Source organism: Lepisosteus platostomus, chromosome 11 (assembly GCF_059453375.1).
Source record: "Lepisosteus platostomus isolate fLepPlt1 chromosome 11, fLepPlt1.hap1, whole genome shotgun sequence".
In the NCBI taxonomy this organism is placed as follows: domain Eukaryota; kingdom Metazoa; phylum Chordata; class Actinopteri; order Semionotiformes; family Lepisosteidae; genus Lepisosteus; species Lepisosteus platostomus.
This window is the reverse complement of record NC_142621.1, coordinates 10,693,009-10,714,605: the sequence shown is the minus strand read 5'-3', so window position 1 is coordinate 10,714,605 and position 21,597 is coordinate 10,693,009. Positions and strand designations below refer to the sequence as shown.

Below are 21,597 nucleotides of genomic sequence, written 5' to 3'. Positions count from 1 at the left end.
AGACGTGTAACACCTCAAGCAAACACGTTGTTGATCTATTTATCATCATTAAATATTCTAAAAGGCTTTTGGGTTGTACTAAAAGGAGTGATGCCTCAATGCTTGACTGTCTTAATTAAGATACACAAAGAAGCTCACAACAGCTAAACATAAATCTATTGTGGGTCATATTTAAATTTCCTCTTTATAGCTCATTTAGGCTCTGCTTTATGTACAAAGAATACTGTAACAGAGAATAATTAAATGTTAAACAGCTGTAAAATCAATAAGTCACATAAAAGCTTTTATCATTTTCAGCTCTTATCCCAACAGACATAAGTCTAGGTCAATAAAAAGTATTAAATCTTTGCAGAATCCTCACTGGGACATATCTGCTTTTTACACTTTTATCCAAGGCATTTCACACATCCAAACCAGCTGATTTGGGGCTATACAGATTTCAGTATGTCCCTACAGAACAACAGGATTTAATAAAAAAAAATCTTGCAGTGTATACGTCAATATCTAACAAGCAGCATGAACGATATTTGATTGTAGCATTTGTTGAAAATGTAGCACATCATAATGTTGGGATTTTTTATTTCTATCTACACTCTAAAGCGAATTAATATAAAAGAGAGGTCACCATGGTGTAACAGAAAGTACTGCATTTTGGATACATGTTTTTTTAGTCAAGATTCCTGTCTCCTGTCTCTTAAACCAAAAGAAATGTTCACAAAAATAATACCTCAGCAACCTATTGAAACTGGTTTAAAACGTGGAGTATAGGTGATCATGAATTCAGTATATTATTTCCTGATCAGTTTTAATATGACTAAACAAAACATAATTAAGAAATACTAGCTCTAGTAAAAGTTCTCACCTGAAGTAACTTGAGTTCTATGATCCATATAATGTGGGTCATGTCACAAGCCAACTGCAGCAGGGGTCATGCAGTCATGCACAACTGAATCAGCTTTGCTGAGGGTAGAGATCAGTGAGCTCATGGCAGTTCTCTTGGCTCCAGTGAAACAGTGACCCTCTAAGACTTCCAGTGACTGTAGTGAGGAATGTGCTTCTTCAATCAGCAGTGAACCGCCTGCGTGTCATAGTTTGTAGTTTGTCAAAAATATAATTTTATTCCATGCTGAAAAAAAGAAGAAAGAAAACACAACGTTTCGGCCTTGGGGCCTTCTTCAGGTGGGACCTGAAGAAGGCCCCACGGCCGAAACGTTGTGTTTTCTTTCTTCTTTTTTTCAGCATGGAATAAATCTATTACTTGTTCCTTTGCAGCCTACACATGCTGACGCAGCTACCCACCTGAAAAAATATAATTTACCTGGAAGGTGAGCAGGTTGGAGGGTGGGGCCTGTTTGTACTTATGTATTTCTCCTGCATGGTAGTAAGGGTTACTGCCATTCTTAACTGCTGTTTCCAAAAGTGTTTGGGTGTATAATGAAAAATAATTTGGGGATTCCTGGCTTGAAAAACAATAGCAGGCAAATAGGGCAGTATAGAAACTCAGCAAGATGAACTTTGTATAAAATTTGCAATCAATTGTGAAGCACATTATTCAAACTAAAATGACTCAGTTCATATTTGTCATATTTCACATTTAATAAGAAAATGTGAAAGGAATCTAAATGTGTTTATTTCTTTTGGTCAGTTCAAAAACATTGCATTGTATTGTTCAAAGCAACAACTGGGCAACACGAGGATGAAACAGACATTCTAAGGATTCCAACAGAATTTGAAGAAATGTCCAAAAGGTTTTTTTCAATGTTTTTTCTATCCCTTTTACTGTCACACAGTTTATAAACCACACAGTGGTAATCTTCTCAAAACTACAGTTAGACAATGTTGTGAAATGCATCTCAAGATAGACCATGTCAGTTGGGACACATATTGTATCCTACAGTGTCTAGCCTCATTCGACTCTAAAAATATTCTATAGTAAATGGATGGTTCTTCCATCCATCATAATGTAAAGGTCCTCATGAAGGGGGCTTTTTTTTATAAATCCAGAAGCAAACCTCTGCAGGTTTCCTCATAAAGAAAATCCATATTACATGAAAAATCAGAGATTTTCACTTTTCTGGCTCATACTTGCCTTTTCAACCACCTCTGCAGCACTTTAGTCTAGTTGGTAAAGCAGAAATTTAATTTCCTTTTGAAATATTAGATAAAAGATTTTGCATTGTAATATATAAGGGTCTGCTCATGTCTCTTCAATGGTGATTTATAACCTGCATAATTATATCAGATTACTAGATGTATACCATAAAAAAGGTATTAAATCCTAATTAAATTTGTATTTTTAACTCATTTGTCTCTATACGGGTACCATATGTTTAATATCCTCTCAGTGAAAGCGGGAAGTGTTGTGAAATTGACCATGATTTGTTTTAAAATTACAAATTATGTTAGGCATACCTCCTGCAAAAACTATTTCAATTCACTTTATTCCTGAAAGAAGGAATTATGTCAATATTTTTACAGTGTTATTGCATTCTATTCTTTTTTACACAAAGCATTATGACATAGTTTACAGTTAGATTATGATTCATCACTTGTGTGCAGATGCTTATAAATGTTTTGTTTTTAATAATGTGCTGTCAATCCAAACCCTAGCCTCCATCCAAGTGCATTTCACAGAGACTCATAATACTCAACAGCTGGGAGGAAAAACAAGCCTTCTTCCCCAACAGCTAGTTCAAAAAAGAGGATATTTGGTAATGAAATGGAAAAAGCCTGCAATTTCAATCTTATTTCACAAGAAACAAGCAAATTACTTTTTAAGACCTCATTCGTCCATGACAAAGGTCTCAGTTTGTGATGATTATATAATCTTTAGGGGATTTAAGTATTATATAAAGTTCCCTTTTCTTGTAGTAGAACTGCAAATTACCCTATAATACCTGGTATAGAAACATATGGCATTTATTTAATAGCTGTGGCTTACTTCAGAGTAAATTTTGTGTTCAGGGGCTAAAGTGTCTGTTTTTTACCATCTGGATAGTACAGGGCTGCACGAAACAACTCTCTTAGCAGGACTTACTATCAGCACCAGATTTATAACGGCAATGTGCACCCCTGCCTGCATCTCGGGATTAAACAGATGTGGTTCCGTTTTTCACTAGGATTAGGATGACTCCCTGGAAGTATGTTGCCAACCTTTGAAAAATGGAGTAAAACAAATATAAAAAAACAGCCATAGTGTACATAAAAGCTAAATATTATAACAGATGTATTTATTTTGCATATTTAACAAATGGAAAAAAGGCCAGCATTGACATCAAAAACCCAAAGGATTACACCTTCCCTGTTGTCATTAAATGAACATTGGTGGAGAATTTTAAAGGTATAGCAACCTGCTCTTCAGGTGTGATTGCTGTAAAAAGCTACTCACAGATATTTGCAGTGCCTTTTGGGATTGGCAGGTAGGATCCAACACTCCAGGCTCGGCCCTGGTAATTTTTCTTACATCTCCCACAGTCTGGGCCTGTGGTGTTGTGCTCACACTCACAAGACAGTTTCTCTTTGTCAAAGACGCAGCTGTTGGCATGAAGGTTGCACTTGCATCTGTCAGGGAAAAGACAGTGTCAACAGTTGTGAATTTTCAGTTGCATGGTTCAATTAAATAAGAAAGGACTGGAACAAAATCTGGTTGCAAGGCAGCTATGACCCTGAATGTATCTTTTTTTAGCACAATACAATATATGCCACACTTTTATTTAACACAGGAATGTGCATTAGATTACAAATTAAACATAAAACTCTTTGTTATGAAAATTGCAGTGCATTGCTTTATAATTATCTCCCTAGAAAAACACCTCATTTAAATTGTCCCATAGGAGAAAAGGTATTTACAAGAAGACATCGTCTCATATTTAAAGCAAAACACCACATGAAACACGCACATTAAAACACACTCTACTGGGAATTACAAACGTTAAAGGCACTGAGACAGCTGCAAAGCCTTTATTGTGTATTCCTTTGAAGTCAGTGGAGAAAACTTGGCAAAGATCAGGCCTGGAAGGATATTTATTATGATAAATGAAAACATAATGACACCTACAGAAAAGAGCTGGAGGAATTACAACTGAGTATGCAAGGCTTAATTGCATGGACAAGTGGATAATTTCAACGGCTCTTCACCTGCAGATGCTGATGGATTTTGAAGATAGCCAGAAAGACTAAGTTTTATTATAAGTAATACAGAAGGCTCATTATGTGGAATTTGCAGATGATCAACAGACTCATGCAAATCAGCATCTAAGATCACTACAGATGGGCACTCACTCTGTTAAGTGATGTATTATATGAATGCACTATTCTTTCACAATGTTAAGTGATGTTTTATAGGAATGTGTTAATTAATTTTTAAAGAGAAAAGTATGCACTCAGCTATTTTTCAATTGCTCAATCTCACTGATAGCAACGGTTCATTTTTTTACACACAGTACAATAATCTCAGATCAGGCAGCATGAAAGAAAGGGTGAAACATCAGAACAAAGAACACATTTCAGAACAAAAATGGGAAAATTAGATTTCAAACTATTATGCACAATGATACAGAAAAAATAAATACAAATATAATAACAAGCCATTACACTTAGCTATATTTTGTTCTATACAGTCCCCTCCAAAATTATTGGGACAGTGACATTTAAACTGGAATTTTCACAATGAAAGAACAACATGACTGATGTGTGCAATCGAATAAGTATTTTATTTTTAATACGTTCAATTCAGTTCTACCTACCCGGGTCAAGTAAACAAAAGTATGACAGCTAACCAACAAAGAAATTTCACTAAGAATTTCCGCTGAAAGCAAAGTGGGTAATTCTGAAGCTGAAACAAAAATATCAGAATCACAGGACAGGTCATGGGCATGCTAAAACAGTTTTGAATATACTGAAGTAGAAAGTAACTACAGGTATAATTTACCAATCAACAAAGACCATATTAGCCAAGAAACACATCTGCATTTGATGACGCAAACAATATTAAAGTTGTCAGGGAAAACCCTAAAACAACTGGTGAAACCATCAATAACCTCCAGTGTACAAAGGATGAAATTAACACAACACATACTGTATACTGGGGCAGAACAGCCTCTCTTCTATACGAAGAAGTGAAAAGCCAGACTGAAATTTGAAAGTACAAAGTTGAGCCAGGAAAGTTATGGAAATAAGTTTTATTAATAGATGAGACCAAGACGAACAGTTACTAAAGTGATGGAAAGGTTAAAGTATAGCAAAATAAAGGACGTGCAGACTCTCCAAAGAACACCACCTCATCTTTGAAGTGTAGCAGAGTTAATGTCATGGCCTGGGCATGCATTGCCATCTCTGGAACTGGCTTGCTCATGCAGTATTTATGGATGAGGTAACTAATGATGGCAGGAGCAGAAGGTTTCCATAAGGCTCACAATTTATTTTCTCTGCTCACAGAGAAGAAATGTCTTCCTTACTTGCTGTGTGGCTCAACATGACCATGACCCAAAACATATAACCAACCAAGGAGTTTATCAAGAGATAGAAAAAAATGGAAAAAAATTAGAATGCCCAAGTCAGATTTAAATCCAATAGAATTGCATTTTACTGTACATACTGAAGAAAAAAAGCTGTAATCACAACATCCCAAAACAGGCAACAACTCAAAGTTGCTGCAGTAAAGGCTTGGCAAAACATATCAAATGATTCTAGTTTGGAAAGACCAACCCACAGTATTAATACTACAATTCTCAAAGTGAATGTGTCCCATTACTTATGATTACTTACTACTTACTTATTACTTAATTGAAAACATTGTGTTGAACACAAAGTAGGTTTTATTTCTAATATGATGATGGAATGAATGTGTGGAATTACCCACACATAAAACATGTACTATACCATATTGTACTTATCCTATTCCTATTAACCTCATGATTACAAATACAAAATGAAATACAAATGGCTTGATTGTAAAGCAAAAATAAAAGTTTTTACTTTGCTGTCCCAGTATTGTTTGGGAATTGTATGTAGTAGATAGGTGGTAATTATTATATATCAATAACAGTATTCTCCTAAACTTGCAATACAGTGAAACGCAGTGAAATCCAAGACAATAACAGACTGATACAGCTTGTAGAAACATACCACATGTTTTATTTTATGTTTTTGTGGGCAAAAGGAACTTCTGGCCATGGATTTGCTATCAGCCATTGTATCTTCATTCCACCACACAACACAGGTCAAGCTTACAACACTGTGGCTTTCTAATAATAAAACAGTGACATTGATTTTGTTTTGGGAAGACAAAGGTTACATTTGTGTCTTGTTCCACCATCCTGAACCACATGTGAGGAAGAAACTAAAGTGGTTGGATAAATATTGGTTTTATGAGTAATCATATGCTCCTTGTGGGAATTCGTGTACACTTCAATATCATGTGTGTATTTGTGTTTATGAAGCTCTTTTGCTACTAAAAAAAGAGGAGGTATTGTGCTCTTCTGTAAGTGCAGTACTACATGAGCTTTTCCGGTATTAAAGAAGCAATTAAGCTTTAACCTTATTTATACTGATCTTCTGCCTTTCCTTATGTCATTCATAAAAGGTTCACAGTTCATTTTTTATGGTATCATTTCAGGAAATTGCAACCTTGAAGTATTTTTTGAAGAGTCAACATGTCCTTCCAGTGCCATAGATTCTCCTCAGCATCACTAAAAATATATTTTCATTGCAGAAATTGCATGAGACTCCAGCACTTTTGCTGTAGCCTGTCTGTACTAGAGAAGACCAACAAACAAATTTCATGATGTACATGTACTTTTTATCATCTTATCTGAGGAAACATATAGAATAGATATTCTGTCTTTCATTTTGTAAAGCTGTAAATTTATTTTAGCTGAATAAGGAAGCAAAAAGGCAGAAAGCAAATTATCATTACACAAGTATTTCAGTCTCTCTAGTTAGGTTCTAAAATATATGCATATACTTGTTTCTGTTAATAAGGCCTGGCTTGGAAGTTAAGCAGCAGCTGGTGTTGTTTATCTGGTCACAGCTAGCTACCAGTTTTAAGATGCTTATGCTGATCCCAGAGATAAATATGACAATTTAAGAAACAACACATTAAACCAATAATTTGACTTGTATCTATGCCACAGTGTTCTGCTAAACTAGAGTGCACATGGTATAAGCATAACAGTGATTATTACCATAAATAGCTCCTTGAAGTATTTCACTTCTTTCATGCATGTAAATTCACACAGTGTGAATCATTAGCTTATTACCATGGTGTATTTTAAGGGGTCTGTGTAAAAAACTGATATGCATGACATACCAAAATCTTCCTTAAGTGACAAATGCCTTTCCTCTCCCTGCAGGTATACATGAGCTGCATTAATGATTGGCTATTATTCTGGAGAGTTGCTTATTTGCATCCCATTATAAAGAGACTTGCGAAAAGAACATGTCAATTTTTTTAACTTCTCATAAACTTCTAAGCCACGCATGATATTTTAAAACCAATAAGTAACAGATTTCCTAGATGAGAGGTACAGAGTACTGCAAGTATTGCAGATACTTCAAAACTCTTTGGACTTTTCTGAAAGGCCAAAACTGTCATATAAAACTAAATATCAAAGTGCTGTTAAAGCTGAATTTGATGCTGAATACACTTTCATGCTTTTCATAAACTACACAATATAGGAACAGAATATGAGTCATGCTTTACTACCTAAAAAGTAAGACACCTACTCTTAACCGATGTAGTGTCTTTCTTGTACAAGAGCAAAAACCTTCAGAATGGAATTAATCCAAAATGAATGTTGTTATATCTACCACTTGTGTTTTATTCACATAGTGTATATTAATATACATGTTATAGTATATTAAATTAGTTTTTTTTATGAGAAACAAAAATAACTCTTCATTTTATTTGTTTGGTACCATAATGGGTGCTAGTAATACAGAAAATTAGAATAACATGCACATTAAAATTTAAGTCATCTAGATTTGGTTAAACTGTAAGAGTAAATGTCACTGTGGTTTAAAAAACGTAGATATGTTATGAAAATCTTGAACACATTCTTTCAATTTTTTTTTAACTCCAAAAACTGTAATTCAGGGAGAGTACTGCATGTTTGTGATTTAACCTTCAGGTTGTCTCAACACCAATACCATTTTGTAATAATAAAATTATACATCACTGTGAACATTGTATAATGTATGAATATTCTCCAGGCTCTGAGGTCTTTGCTGCAGGCTTGCTTAAAACACATATGAGTTTGAAAGCTCTCATTTGCCTTTTATTACCAAGGGAGATGAAGCTGAAAAACACCTTAAACTAATAATGCAACAAAAGTATATTTAATAAACCTTCAATGGTGTTTTCCTCATGGGTTCACTTACAGTGATGACTTTTTATTATATACTCCTTCACCGCTCCTTCAACCAGGGATACATGCCATATTCAAATTCACTTTCTCTCTCCAAATTAATATTTATTGTGGGTATAAATGCTTTGTTTCGTGTGATAATTTCAAAAGATATTGCTCCAGGCACTATAGAATGTGTCAATATGTGCCCTGTAGAGGTCATTATACATATTCATAGAGCTACCTATGAGACCCTGCTGTTCACATTGATCAGATGTGGAGAAATACTGCTATAAAAATTAATGCTCTGCTCCTTGTGAAAACTTGAAAAAAAGTTTTTTTTTTTAACCTGCCAGAAAATTTCAAACAGCTCCTTCTGATATCTAACAATTAACACCAAAATTAAAAAATTAAATAAACTTAAAATGACTTAAACTTAAAAAAACCTACAAACTGCGTTTAGACCATGTACTTCACATAGGATGTAACTTCTTCAAAATTAAAATTCTTATTTTTGACAAGGTCACAGAGAAGTTAGTTTTCAAACTTAGGTATATGGAGATGGAAATCTGTACAATGTTTGAAATTGAAATTGTAGTCCTTTTATTAAAAAAATGGATGTAGCCTTTCATTTCAGTTTTCCAGTACCATGTCATTGCTTTATTTTAACACAGTAAAGGATAAAAATGAGGGATTCAATGTGGACATCAGTTTCCCAGCTTGACATAACCAGCCCTCAAACTAGCATCCTAATGACAGTGAATCATCAAAACATACAGTTACACTGTTAAAGCAAAATGAGTTATCCATAAAACAACGCACAAGTGGATTTCTATTTTCCCATGTAAACATCTGTTCATTGTCTATTCATTGTCTTTCAAGTCTCTTCTAACTGCGTAAGGTTCCTTTTCAGAAGACTGAAACAATTTCCATAGGTCAGCACCACCCACTGAGTGTCACTTATAAAATGCTGAATCCATTTTTTTTACATCTGAGCATCTGTTTTTGTATAATCAAGCATTTAAATCTATTTCTATCAAGTTTTTAATCAGATTATATTGCATCACACTAGTACAGTCAATAATAATTATTTTCTTTAAATTGGAGAAGGTTTCCTCGCTATGCTCAGTAGTAAAGATATACTGAATATTCTTTTCTGCTATTGCTTTTTGCTCATGATGGATTCAGGTTAAGCTCTTTTATAGTTTTCTTTTGGAGGTGGGTAGATAATTGTTTAAATGCTCAATTGTGACATCAACTGATAAGGCTACACACATTTCTGTCCCCAGAGCATATTCTAAACTTCTGAATATGTGGCTGTGTAAATCAACAGAAACTGAGCAGGATGAATAAAATATGGTCCTTAAATGAGCTAAATACTTAGCAATTAATTTTAATTGTATGTGCAGATGTTATTGTAATCAAGCTAGTTACATTGAATTAGGTCACATTTTCTGCAACTAAATGTTGTTCATGTCAGCATTAAGAATCCACTTGCTAATTGAAAAAAACACAGTGACTACATTATGTCAGGCAACATTTAAACACAATTACAAAACCAAATGTTAACAAGCTCTCATAGAGTCCTGGGGTGTGTGTACAGATGATTAGCTTCATAGATGTTAAGGAGGATACAAGAAGACTACAGAGATTGTTCAAAGAGGTGATTCAACTGAGCTGCCAAATCATATTTACAGTATGTTTGTTGCCATACATATGGTCACCTTCTCTGGTTAGGGATACATCTGTACAGACGGGACAAATGCTTTGGAAGGGCCAAACTCTGTTGACACTATGGGAGTCAAGTTCAAATCACATCTATGATAAACAAATCTTCCCTCCTTGGCAGCTCTCATTATTTACTAAAATTTTTCCCCTTCTCTGTGCCCTGAGATGTGAGAAAGAGGAAAATCAGGCAAAGCGAAAGAGAACCTTAATTTTCCACCATGTATTTTTCTTTCTTGGCATTAACAATTACTGTCAGGATGTTATGACTTTATTGACTTATAATTGTATGTGTCCCAGTTCTACACAAAATTCTGTCAATCACTGCTTTATAAGGGCCTTGAAATGTCAGGCTGGGCAATTCAGTTTAATACTGAGTGGAAATTATATAGCCACTTCATTTTGCAATGGCTATTTTATGACATTTGGATGGATAGCCCTTATGTTCGTAGTAGGAGCATTGTCCCATTGACTTACAAAACATTGCTGTGAAATGCACAGCCCACTGCGATAATTAGCCATTTTGAAATAATAATCAACTAACAAATACAAAAACGTTGCTAAACATGTAAAACTATAATGAATCCATTTAAAATAGTGTAAATGGTCAAATCCTCAGTTGTAAACCAGTTCAAAATACTCAGAATTAAAGTGCAAGTAAGCAGCTAGTTTGTCAATGAAGTTTGGATCTAAACAGCCTCATTAGATAAGATTTTTAGGTAATTCTTATTGGAACTTGCTCTTAAAACAAATGTGGATATACAGTATTTCTATCTAAATGGATTAATATCAGTCTATTAGTGCAGAAAAATCCTAATTAAGATGGAGGATGAGTGATTTGAATTAGCACAATTTATTGATGCAAATTGTTTGGCTTAGGAGAATGACAACCTGTCAGTAAGGACCATTTTTGTTGGAATGGTGGATATGCCTAAGAACTGCTGCAAGAAGGGGTGTAGGGAGCGGTACGAAAATAAAAGCAGCAACCCAGTAAGATAAAAATGTAACTTTTTATACAGGTATGTAGAAGTGGGTGAGATTAGGGTTTGACCTGCTCCTGAACTTTCATTTTCATTTTAAAGAATAAAAATGAACATTCAATTATGCTTGACTTACAAGTCATGTTCAAAACCCAGCTCTACAAATTTGTAATCAAAAGACACAACCATGTTTCCTAGCAATTATATAAAAAAAGAAAACTTGCTACTTAATCAGCAGGTGTAACAAAAATGAAAGAGGGAAATTAATTAAATTACATTTACATTTCCATTAATATAATCTAAGATCATTAATTTTGTATGAGAAAGAAAATGAAGCCCTTGCATGACTTGCAAAAATGAAAAGACAGCACTTGTCACTTTGGCAAGAGATTTTTAAGACTTTGGAGGTAGGCTCAGACATTGTGGAAATAGGATAAACTACTGATTTCCATCTCACAAAACCCAGGGTGCTGCTACCTTGGACAGAAGTCGCTATGAGATTAATGAAAGAATCTAATAATACCGAACATCACACAGTTCACCGATTGTAAAAGAAGGAGGCTGTTCTCACCTAATTGTACTGGTGAAAAAATAAATCATGACTTTATAATAAGTCTTCTCACTTGCTGCTTGGTTTGGGGAGTTTGATTACTATCTTGGCATTAGACCATAAATTGCATTTTAAGTCTTTAATCAAGCTGTCTAACACAGATGCATGTGTTCAAAGCACTTATAGATCTGCTATTACACTAACTTACAAAAGTTCTTTACATAGCACTTTTATTCCGTTGCCCTGTAATTATTTACATATTTTGACATTGTAAAGCTATTTCAATGCTATTGTAATTGATATTAGAATGAAATTACTAAATGTGTAATACAGTATATGTCTATAAATGTTTAAAGTGCTTTGCACTTATGTATTCAGTCCCTTTCTGTGCAGAATCATTCGTATTATTATAAAATGAAGCATATATAGTTTTAAACTTAATAATTTATTAAAAACCTGAATGCTCAAACATAAGACAACTAATTGGTAAGATACATTACACTAAATATCACCAAAAACTACAGAGAAAAAATGACATATGTTGATTGCATACTGTAAATATTCAGATCTGCAAACTCAGTATTTGGCAATGATTACAGTGCAGACCTTTTTAGGTAAGCCTTTACTTGCACACAGGCTTGGTGCAATTTTTGCCCTTTCTTCCTGGGAAATCTGCTCAAGCTCTCTCAATTTGCCTGGAGGTCACTACTGAACACCAGTTTTCTGTTTTTCTACAGATTCTCAATAAGATTCAAATGAGGAGACTTAAGTCGCTCCAGTATAGATCTGGCCTTGCACTTTGGGTCACTGCCCTGCTGAAAGGTGAATATTCATCCCAGTTTCAGGCCTGATGCAGGTTTTCATTTAAGATTTGCCAATACTTTGCTCCATCTATTTTTTCATCAGTCTTGACAAGCTTCCTTGTCCCTGTCGATGAAAAGCAGAACTATAATGCAATGCTGCCACAAGCATGCTTGACAGTAGGGATAGTATTGACTGAGTGCTGGGTTAGCGTCCTAATGTTTTGCATTTAGACTAAAAAGTTCCAATTTTGTCTTGCCTGACCACAAAACCTTTTGCCACATGTTTGCAATATAAATTAAAATGTTTAGCTGCAAACCCCATGTGGGAGGTGAGAATTCTTACAGTTCCCCTTACAGTTATTTTACAAATCCCATTTGTTAAGTGACCAAGATATTGTTGACCCAAGGTGATTCTCTGTCATCTCAGCCATTGTAACCCTCTTAAAGTAGCTAGTTCTCACTGTAGCACTCCAAACTATTTTCCTCCTTGCCTGTCCTATAACAGACTGATATAGGTAGTGCTGTAGTTCAAGTACAGTAGGTAGCTGTGTCAACATGCGTAGGCTGCAAACAAACAAGTAAAGGTTTATTCCATGCTGAAAAGAGAAGAAAAGAGACAATATTTCGGCTGTGGAGCCTGAACACCTGAAGAAGGCTCCATAGCTAAAACGTTGTGTCTCTTTTCTTCTCTTTTCAGAATGGAATAAACCTTTATTTGTTCTTGATAAGTAGTGTCTGGGTGCCTTATGTCTTAATGACTGACTTCACAATGGAAAAAGAGATACTAATAATCTTAAAAAAAACATTCATACCCTTCTCCTGATCTGCACCTTAAAACAGTTTTATCCCTGTGTTGTTCTGAAAAGCCCTTTGTCTTCATGGTTGAATCTGTGCTTGAAATTCAGTACCTGATTGAGGGATCTTACAGAGATAATTGTATTTATTCTGCATATTCAACCACTGTTATTGCACATAAAATCTACTCAATCTTTTATGTACCTAAATTAATACACATTTGCCACAGGAAAAGATTTGAATACTTACATAATCATGATGTTTCCATTCTTCTTTTACTTCAATTGTCTTTATTATTTTTTTTATCTGAATGTGTAACTAATAATTGCTATTTCTAAGTGTAATGACAGCAAACTTTAAAGCAACTCAAAAGAAGGACCTGAATACTTTTGCAAGACACTGTAAATATCTACACAGTTTGTAAAAAGTAAACATTTACACAGATCAGTAATGTGCAAAATGTATGTGTATTTTTCTGGCAACTTTTCTCATCAAAAAACAAAACAAAAATTATACTGTATAACATTTATATGAGAGGTTTTAAATAACATATCTCTATATTTTTGAGTGGTGTTTTTCAGGAAGTATGGTCTCTTTCCTTCGAGTCACATCAGAGTAAGATACTGATATGTATGTGTACAAATTCACTGCTTGAGGTTATGGAGGACAATCATCTTCCCATGAGGTGATGCTGATGACAGGCTGTAGCTTAATACGTGAGCAAACTTTTAAAGAGCACTTTTGTGTCCTCAAACACATTTGAACCAATCCTCAGTCAGAATTCTAGTTAATGTGAAGGTGAGGTCAATAAGAGCATTAGTCATAAAATCCTGACAAGGAGACTCATTATGTGGTCTGAGTCAGGCCCAGGGATGAGGTGAGAAGCAGCTGCAATATTTACAGGTTGTCTAAAAATGGGTCAACCCACCACTGCTGTTTGTAATATAACATATTGAAATATTAATTAAATATATGTGTAATATGCAATTTAAAGTTAAACATGTCTCAGAAGCTCAAATTAGTATATGTGAGTATTTGTTTCTACTACATTGTGAAGATCACACATTTTGTCTATTTGTTATTCAGTTAAGAATTGGTTAAGTTAAAATTAAATGCGTATTGTTTTTTTTAATGATTTATGAACAATATTTTCTGAATTTTATTTTGCTTCAGGCTGTGAAAGTCTCTCCTTTAAATTCTCCACTGTTCCTGTTTATTAGGCTGAATGTGGTTACAACTTCTAGGGTTCTATCTACGCGAGAGACTTGTCATTCAAAGCACACGAAGCCTCCAAACTGAAACTGAGACATAAAAATTCAATTACAATGTCAGTATATGCTACTAATTCCTAAATGAGATAAAATAAAAATCAATACAGAAACTCTCTCCTCTTCTAATGAGACAATTAGTAATGTTGCAGATTTTAGCATTTTTGGAGAAAAACAGTGTAAGGCTACCTGACATTCATATACAAGATTGATCAGAGGGAAAAAGCTGGGGTGTGAGATGAATATAGATGCTGTTCATGGATATACCTGCTTCCAGTAGCTGAAATGTGATACTGAGGCACTGTCACTGGGTTGTTAACTGTCATTGCTGGGCTGTATGCTCGCCATTTTCATTTGAGGCCTTAGAAAGTGATTTCTTAGGCCAAAAGAAAAATAAAATGTATACAGAGAAAAAGAAACGTCTATGTAAAATTTCCCTACTAAAATGAAGAGCCCATTTTTATCTGTATTATGTGATATTTGATTTACTCAAAAATTAAGAACGATTGTAACATCAAGTCATGTATATTTCTTAATTAAATTAAAATTACACCAGACCAATACATTATTTTCTGATTGCTATAACTACTGTTCATTTGGGTTTGTTAAATGCATTTATTTGAGTAACTGTATTTGTCTAATTATATTTAGATTTGTCTAAATTTGTCTAAATATAGAATTATATTTGGGTTTGTTTTCTAAACTGAAATTGAGAATGTAATTGTTTATTTATATGAAAGCAGTTAAATTATTAGTGATGTGGCTGTTTACATAAATTGTGTCCAACGAAAAGCATAGGCCTTATTACAACAATGGGATTTGTCCTGGCCAAGAATTCTACAGTAATGAAGTCCTTGGTAGTCTAGTCAATCTAATTATTGCAAAATGAAGCAGACAAAGCAGTATAGGATCTGTGCCTGTGACTGGAAGGTTGCCGGTTCAAATCCCGCAGCTGGCAGAGGAATCCTGGTCCGTTGGGCCCCTGAGCAAGGCCCTTAACCCCAACTGCTCCAGGGGGCCGTACAATGGCTGACCCTGCGCTCTGACCCCAGGCTTCTCTCCCTGTCTGTGTGTCTGTGTCTCATGGAGAAAAGCTGGGGTATGTGAAAAGACGAATTCCTAATGCAAGAAATTGTATAGGGCTAATAAAGAAACATTATTACATTATCATTATTGACAGGCAGCAAAATTAACCACTACAGCTGGTTAGAAAATCATACCAAAGGTACAGTATGTAAGGAGTATGCTATAGTGTATGATGTACTCTGGTGCAGAAACAATCTGCTGTTTTTCAGATGTAATATATATTACAATAAAGTATATTACAATAAAGTATACTGTAGAATCCAATAATTAGTAAGAAAAAAAGTTGTTAAAGCACTGAAATCATCTTCTTTAATGGCCATTTTGGAGTAAACTTTAAAAATTTACAGTTCAGTAGCCTAAAGAGAAAAAGGGTAAAAACAATGCAGTAAGTAAACCTAAATTGAAGTCAATACTTATAATTCATGTTGCATCCTGAAGACTCAGTGTGTGGCACCTGGAGCTAATAATCATTGTGCAATAACAATAGCACTGCAACATAAATCTGTCCTATTTCTGTGTCACAATTCATAAAAATACATTCTCCATCTCCCAGGGGACTAAGTCATCCTTGCACCCACTGATTATATTTTTTCTATTTAATAAATTCAGGTGCCTATTGTTTGTTAAAGCCCTGGGTCCATCACTTCTAATTTGTATCTGTTTTTCTTCTGGTGTTTTTTTTATATTCTACATGCATTTGTGACAAACTTTTTCTTTGATAAATCAGAATTCTAAGGACTGACATTTTTTCAGAATAAAATGTATATTACAAGGTGCAATTGGAAGAAAACATTGAGGAAAGCTGCCAAACACTCAGAGAAATGTATGATGGCCAAAGGTATACTACCACTTCATCATAAAGTGTCTACACACAAGTGCCCAGTTACTGAATCTCTAACTCGAGAATGCAACTTCAAGCCACTGACTCACTCACTCTACAGTCCACATCTGTCCCAGAGTGATTACTGTCTATTTCGGAAACTGAAGGTTCACACATTTGAGGCTTGAAGTTTGTAGATGATAAATGACCTGAAGAGGTCCGCTGAGGCCTGGCTAGAGGATCTAACCCACAGAATTGTGTCTAGCTGGACTCATAGAAGTGGGCCAGGTGCACTTAAATCAATCGGGAATCTCCTGTGAAGTAATATGGAGAGCTTCTGGCAAGGACTATGAATTTAGTGGTGGCCCATCCTTAAGTTAATAAGGAAATAACATTTGCCCCTCACCTTTATAGCATTCCTAGGATTTTAGGCAACATAAGCAAACACAAATTCCAAGTTACACTCTTGTTAAAGGGACAAAACCAGAAACCATATTGCCAAGGAAAATGTAATGATGTCTTCTATTCATATTTGGTCATTCATCATATCTTAAAACCAGGACAAATGATTATGCATAAATCCATCTTTTCACTAAGCTGTCAAAAATGTTTTCCGTGTTAAATTTGAAATGGGTATCCAGAGAGAGTACAGTATGATTATTTATGAGCCATGCAGTGTACATTAGGCATGCATTTCCAATATGCTGGGGATTTACTGTAGTTCAAGCAGACAATCAAAGTAAGTTTGGTTCTGTTAATGATACTTACTTTCAAAATTTAACACAGAAAATGCTTAGACTTTTCTTTGTAAGTAGGTTAAAATTTTTGATATTGCTGCATCAACAATGGTCAATGCCTTTAAAGAAGCAGTAGGTGTCACGTTGTCTGCTTTTTATTTCCACTTTGCAACCTGGCTTTTTTTTTGTCCAGACTTGATATAATGCATCTTGGCAAAATATTTGTATCTCACTTAGTAATAAAGTCTGCCCTGCAGGGATTCCCAAATTACCAGGAAAATACATAAAGAAATCAAGAAATACATCAGAAATTAATTCCTCCTACTCCAATTTTCAGCTGAAATAAAATGCTTGCTTTCTTCTGGCAATAGCATGAAACACCAGTAGGAATGCCAATGATTTGTTTTTAGTGGTATGGTTTATTATTAAGGTTCAAAATGATCTGAATGAAAGATATGGTAATGAGTTTTTCTACATTTAAAAGCAAGTGCTCACAGTGCTAACTATTGAGAAGAACCACACAATGCCAAAAATAGAGAACCGGTATCAAACAGCCATTCTGAACAGAATATGATAAGCAGGCAAAAAAGCCGGAAGAGGGAGTGACGATGAGCGAATAAGTTGTAAAAAGATTTTTTGACTTCTTCGAGGGGCACATTTTTTTCAACAGCGAGTTCATTTTATGCCTTCAAAATATGTAAAAAGAGAAAAATACTGAAATATAAATTTGGTATTTAAATTCTCCTATATTAGACAACTTTTGACCTACCAATCCCTAATAAATTATTCATAATATAAAAAAAAATTCTGAGATGCAAAGTCTGATGTATTGATAATAATGCAAAGTGTTTCTTTTTTATGTTTAATTTTCCTTCTTAGGAGAGTGTAAAATCAGTCACAAACACATGGACAGACTAGTAAAGAAATAAAAAAGAAATCATGCAACCATCTAAATTGATATAATATTAAATTAAATATGACATTTTCTTTGAGCATTCAAACAATGTGCAGTATGTGGATAGTTTGAGTTTTCGCTTTTTATTATTTTACCTTTGGGAGGCATTACTTTGTGTTGGTAAATTGTTACAACGTCTCAAGTCACTCATTTATTATTTACAAAAAACTAATCCACTAATGAGAGCTAATTAAACATCTGAGCTGAGAAATGATTGGCAAGAAACATGTCTTTATGTGACACGCATCTGGTTGAACAAGCAGAAATAAACCTGCCCCTTCAATCCAAGATAGGAAAGGAAAACAGTGGTCCTGTTGCCAGAAGCCATATGCAAACTACAGAATTCTGGCAGCTGTGTCTTCTAGATACTGTACAACAGTGCTGCCAAAGAACAAGAATGGGATTTTTGCTTCATAGTGCACAGGTGCAGTGCTTGAGGAGAATTCAGTTTAAGGAATATCCAGTTAGTACTTGCAATAAAGATAAAGATGCTCTTCTTCAGTACTTACTGTAGTAGTTCTGTAGACATTGGCACCATGTATCTACATCTCTCTGCCTAGATACAGCTTTTTCTCTGTCTATATAACTTTGTGATAATATTATTAATATAGGTCTTCTGTAGTTTTTTATCTTAGCAATACATTTGGTACGGACTGAAGACAAAATTGCTTTTATTGGAAGGTTCCTAAATTCTTAGCAAAAATAAATAAAATGTTTAGTATTTACGGTTCCATGTGTTGCTTGAGGAAAATGACAAAGAAGGGAATTCTAAATGTTAGTTTTCACTAAGGGAGCCAATGGCTAAAATAATGTTTATTCCTTCAATGGTACAGTTGAGGAGAACTAAAATTCTGTTTAAATTCTACCTACCAGGACATAAAAGCTCACTGGCTGAACACTGAGGCTACATGATCCTCTCCCTCCACCTCAACATCGCCACTGCAACAATCCTCTCTGGCTCATAGCTCGTATGTGAGGGGGCAGGGAGATGTGACGGCACTGATTCTTGCTCAACCCTATCATGTCCTCAGCCTGGCGAGTTAAAACCGAAGTACTCATAACCATAACTCACACCTGAAGAAGGCTCCACGGCCGAAACGTTGTGTTCTCTTTCTTCTTTTTTTCAGCATGGAATAAACCTATTACTTGTTCCTTTGCAGCCTACGCATGCTGATGCTGCTACCCACCTGAACTACTACCATTACCTCTTTACTGGTCAGTTTGTTTCATCATTATTAGAATTTCACTGAACAACTGAAAGATTTGTTGTATAAATCTGAGTATTTTGCACTTTTTCACATAGAAAACAAGTAATCTATACGCAAACATTAGCATATACAAACAAGTGTAGTTAACCCTGCAGCCTGGAGTTCTGGGAGATATAAAAAAAGACCAGCTGTATGCCAGTTAGAAATTAATTAGAGGTTATAGGAAGTTCACACAGGAGAGTAAAGAACCAAATAGTGGAAATATGTATAGGGAGATCAAAGTCAAGTCAGCATCCTGGGCAGTCAATGAAACCAGTGTGCTAATGTCAAAGAGAAGTCAAGGTCAGTGTTTCAAATCTAGATGCAGATGGAACGGAAATAAGGTCTTCCCAAGATTTGTGATATCAGAAGGAAAGTAGATTGACTGGTTGAAAACTATCAATCACAAAGGGAAAATATAAATCCTTGCAGCAGGCTGTCCAAAGTATTGCTGGGAAGCAAGTAAATCCTCTATTGAAGTTCTTTTTCAACAACTACCTGATTCCTGAATCCTAAAATCTTTTAATACACCCTTTGAAGTACAAGAGATTGTTATTTCAGACCGAGTGCTGGAACAACTGAGAACACAGAAGATATCAAACCAGGTCATCAACATCATCCTAAAACCACAGTATAAAATGTTCTAATGCCTTCCTACAACAAACATATTTAGTCACGTAAAGTTAGTTTAAAATGAGCTTGTGAGAGTATTCTTTCTGAAAATTACTTAATTTAAATATGGTGTATATTAGCCTAACCTACTGTAGTTTATGTTAACTCTACCTTAACCTAGGTTTCTATAGACAACTAAGAAAATATTATAATAATCTACAACAGGCAATCTACAGGTTAAATTCATAATTTATGTCAAGGATTGTCTCAAAAAAGATTCTTTGCTTTTGCACCACATTTTTGTGACTTTAATTATTTCTGAAGTTGACACTGCATTAATACAGAAAGTAAAAGCACAGCAACATCTAAAACAGCAAAGCAAGAACTAAAATAGCACAGACATTTTGGCCAAGAGATGCGATTTTAACAAATCCTTGAACGTTTTCTCAGCAGTGTACTTTTGTAATAAATTATTTTCCCAGAAGTTAAAGTAATACATTTTTAAAATAAAATCTGTTTATAGAAAAGATGGCACAGTGATTAATTAGATACAAGAATCATGTGGATATACAGTATAATTAAATGTAGTCACATTTGTATTTTAACATGGTCCTCAAATTCCCACTAATTATACTAATGTTATCTACCACATAAAATGTAATTATAGTAACTAATTAGAACTAGTAGAAACTAGTTACTAGTTAGTAGTAAATAGTAACTAGTTGTGCAAATAAAACCCTGTGTATCAATCACTAAAGCAATATTTTTGTATTCGTTAAATTCTCAGGTTAAGTACATAGAAGGCAAACAGAACATGAACTAAAACTCTCTCCCCTTTTCACAGTTCCTCAGGCTCTGCAGTGACGACATGGATTTCCAGAACCAAACACTCAAAATGCACTCCTTTTTCATCAACAGAGAATACCCCAACCAGGTTATCGATAGGGCCCTCACCAGGGCCAAAAGCAGCCCTCAGATCATAAACTTGATCAGGAACTCCTGGACTCACAATCGCATTCCCTTTGTGCTTCCCTACCAACCCTACACACTTTCTATCCCCAGGAACATCATTAACAACTACTCCATTTTACAGGACGATTCCTCCATCGGTACCCTTTTTTCCGACTGCCCAATCATCTCTTATCGCCGACCACCTAATTTACATAAACTTCTTGTTCACAGCTCCCTTGACCGCACTTGGCAATCATCCCCACCAGGCACCTTCCCCTGCAATAGAACTCTCTGCATTACCTGCAAATACATATCTAACAACCATTCAGGGCCCCTCAGGTCAATTCCGGATCACCCAGACGACATCCTGTATGTCCAGCAACCTCATTTACTGTATCTCTTGCAAAAAATGCCCAGCTATCTACGTTGGGGAAACCGGAAGGAGACAAGGAGATCACTTTAGAGAACATGTTAGGGCTGTGAAGGTTAAAGATTTCTCCAAGCCCATTGTTTCTCATTTCACCTCAGACGGCCATGATCACACTCATCTCTCTGTCTTAGATCTCAAAGAAGAGTTTCTGAACTCCCACAGCAGGAAGACAACAGAAACGAAACTCAACCTGAAACTAGGTTCACACCTTCCCCCATCTCTCAATGAGAGACTTATTTTCGTGTATTTTTCTCTATTCTCATGCAGGTTTTGACACCTTTCTCCACCCCTCT

General features: G+C 35.1%; 1 protein-coding gene across 6 annotated transcripts in view; it reads right to left on the bottom strand.

The window, feature by feature from the left end:
• Positions 1-21,597, bottom strand: part of ntng1a (netrin g1a) — a 124,562-nt gene that overhangs the window by 35,644 nt on the left and 67,321 nt on the right. For all 6 annotated transcript variants that reach the window (XM_088598371.1, XM_088598373.1, XM_088598374.1 and 3 more), the window contains exon 4: positions 3,389-3,561. In XM_088598371.1, coding sequence (XP_088454497.1) covers positions 3,389-3,561 — 173 coding nt within the window. The remainder of the gene's footprint in view (positions 1-3,388; positions 3,562-21,597) is intronic.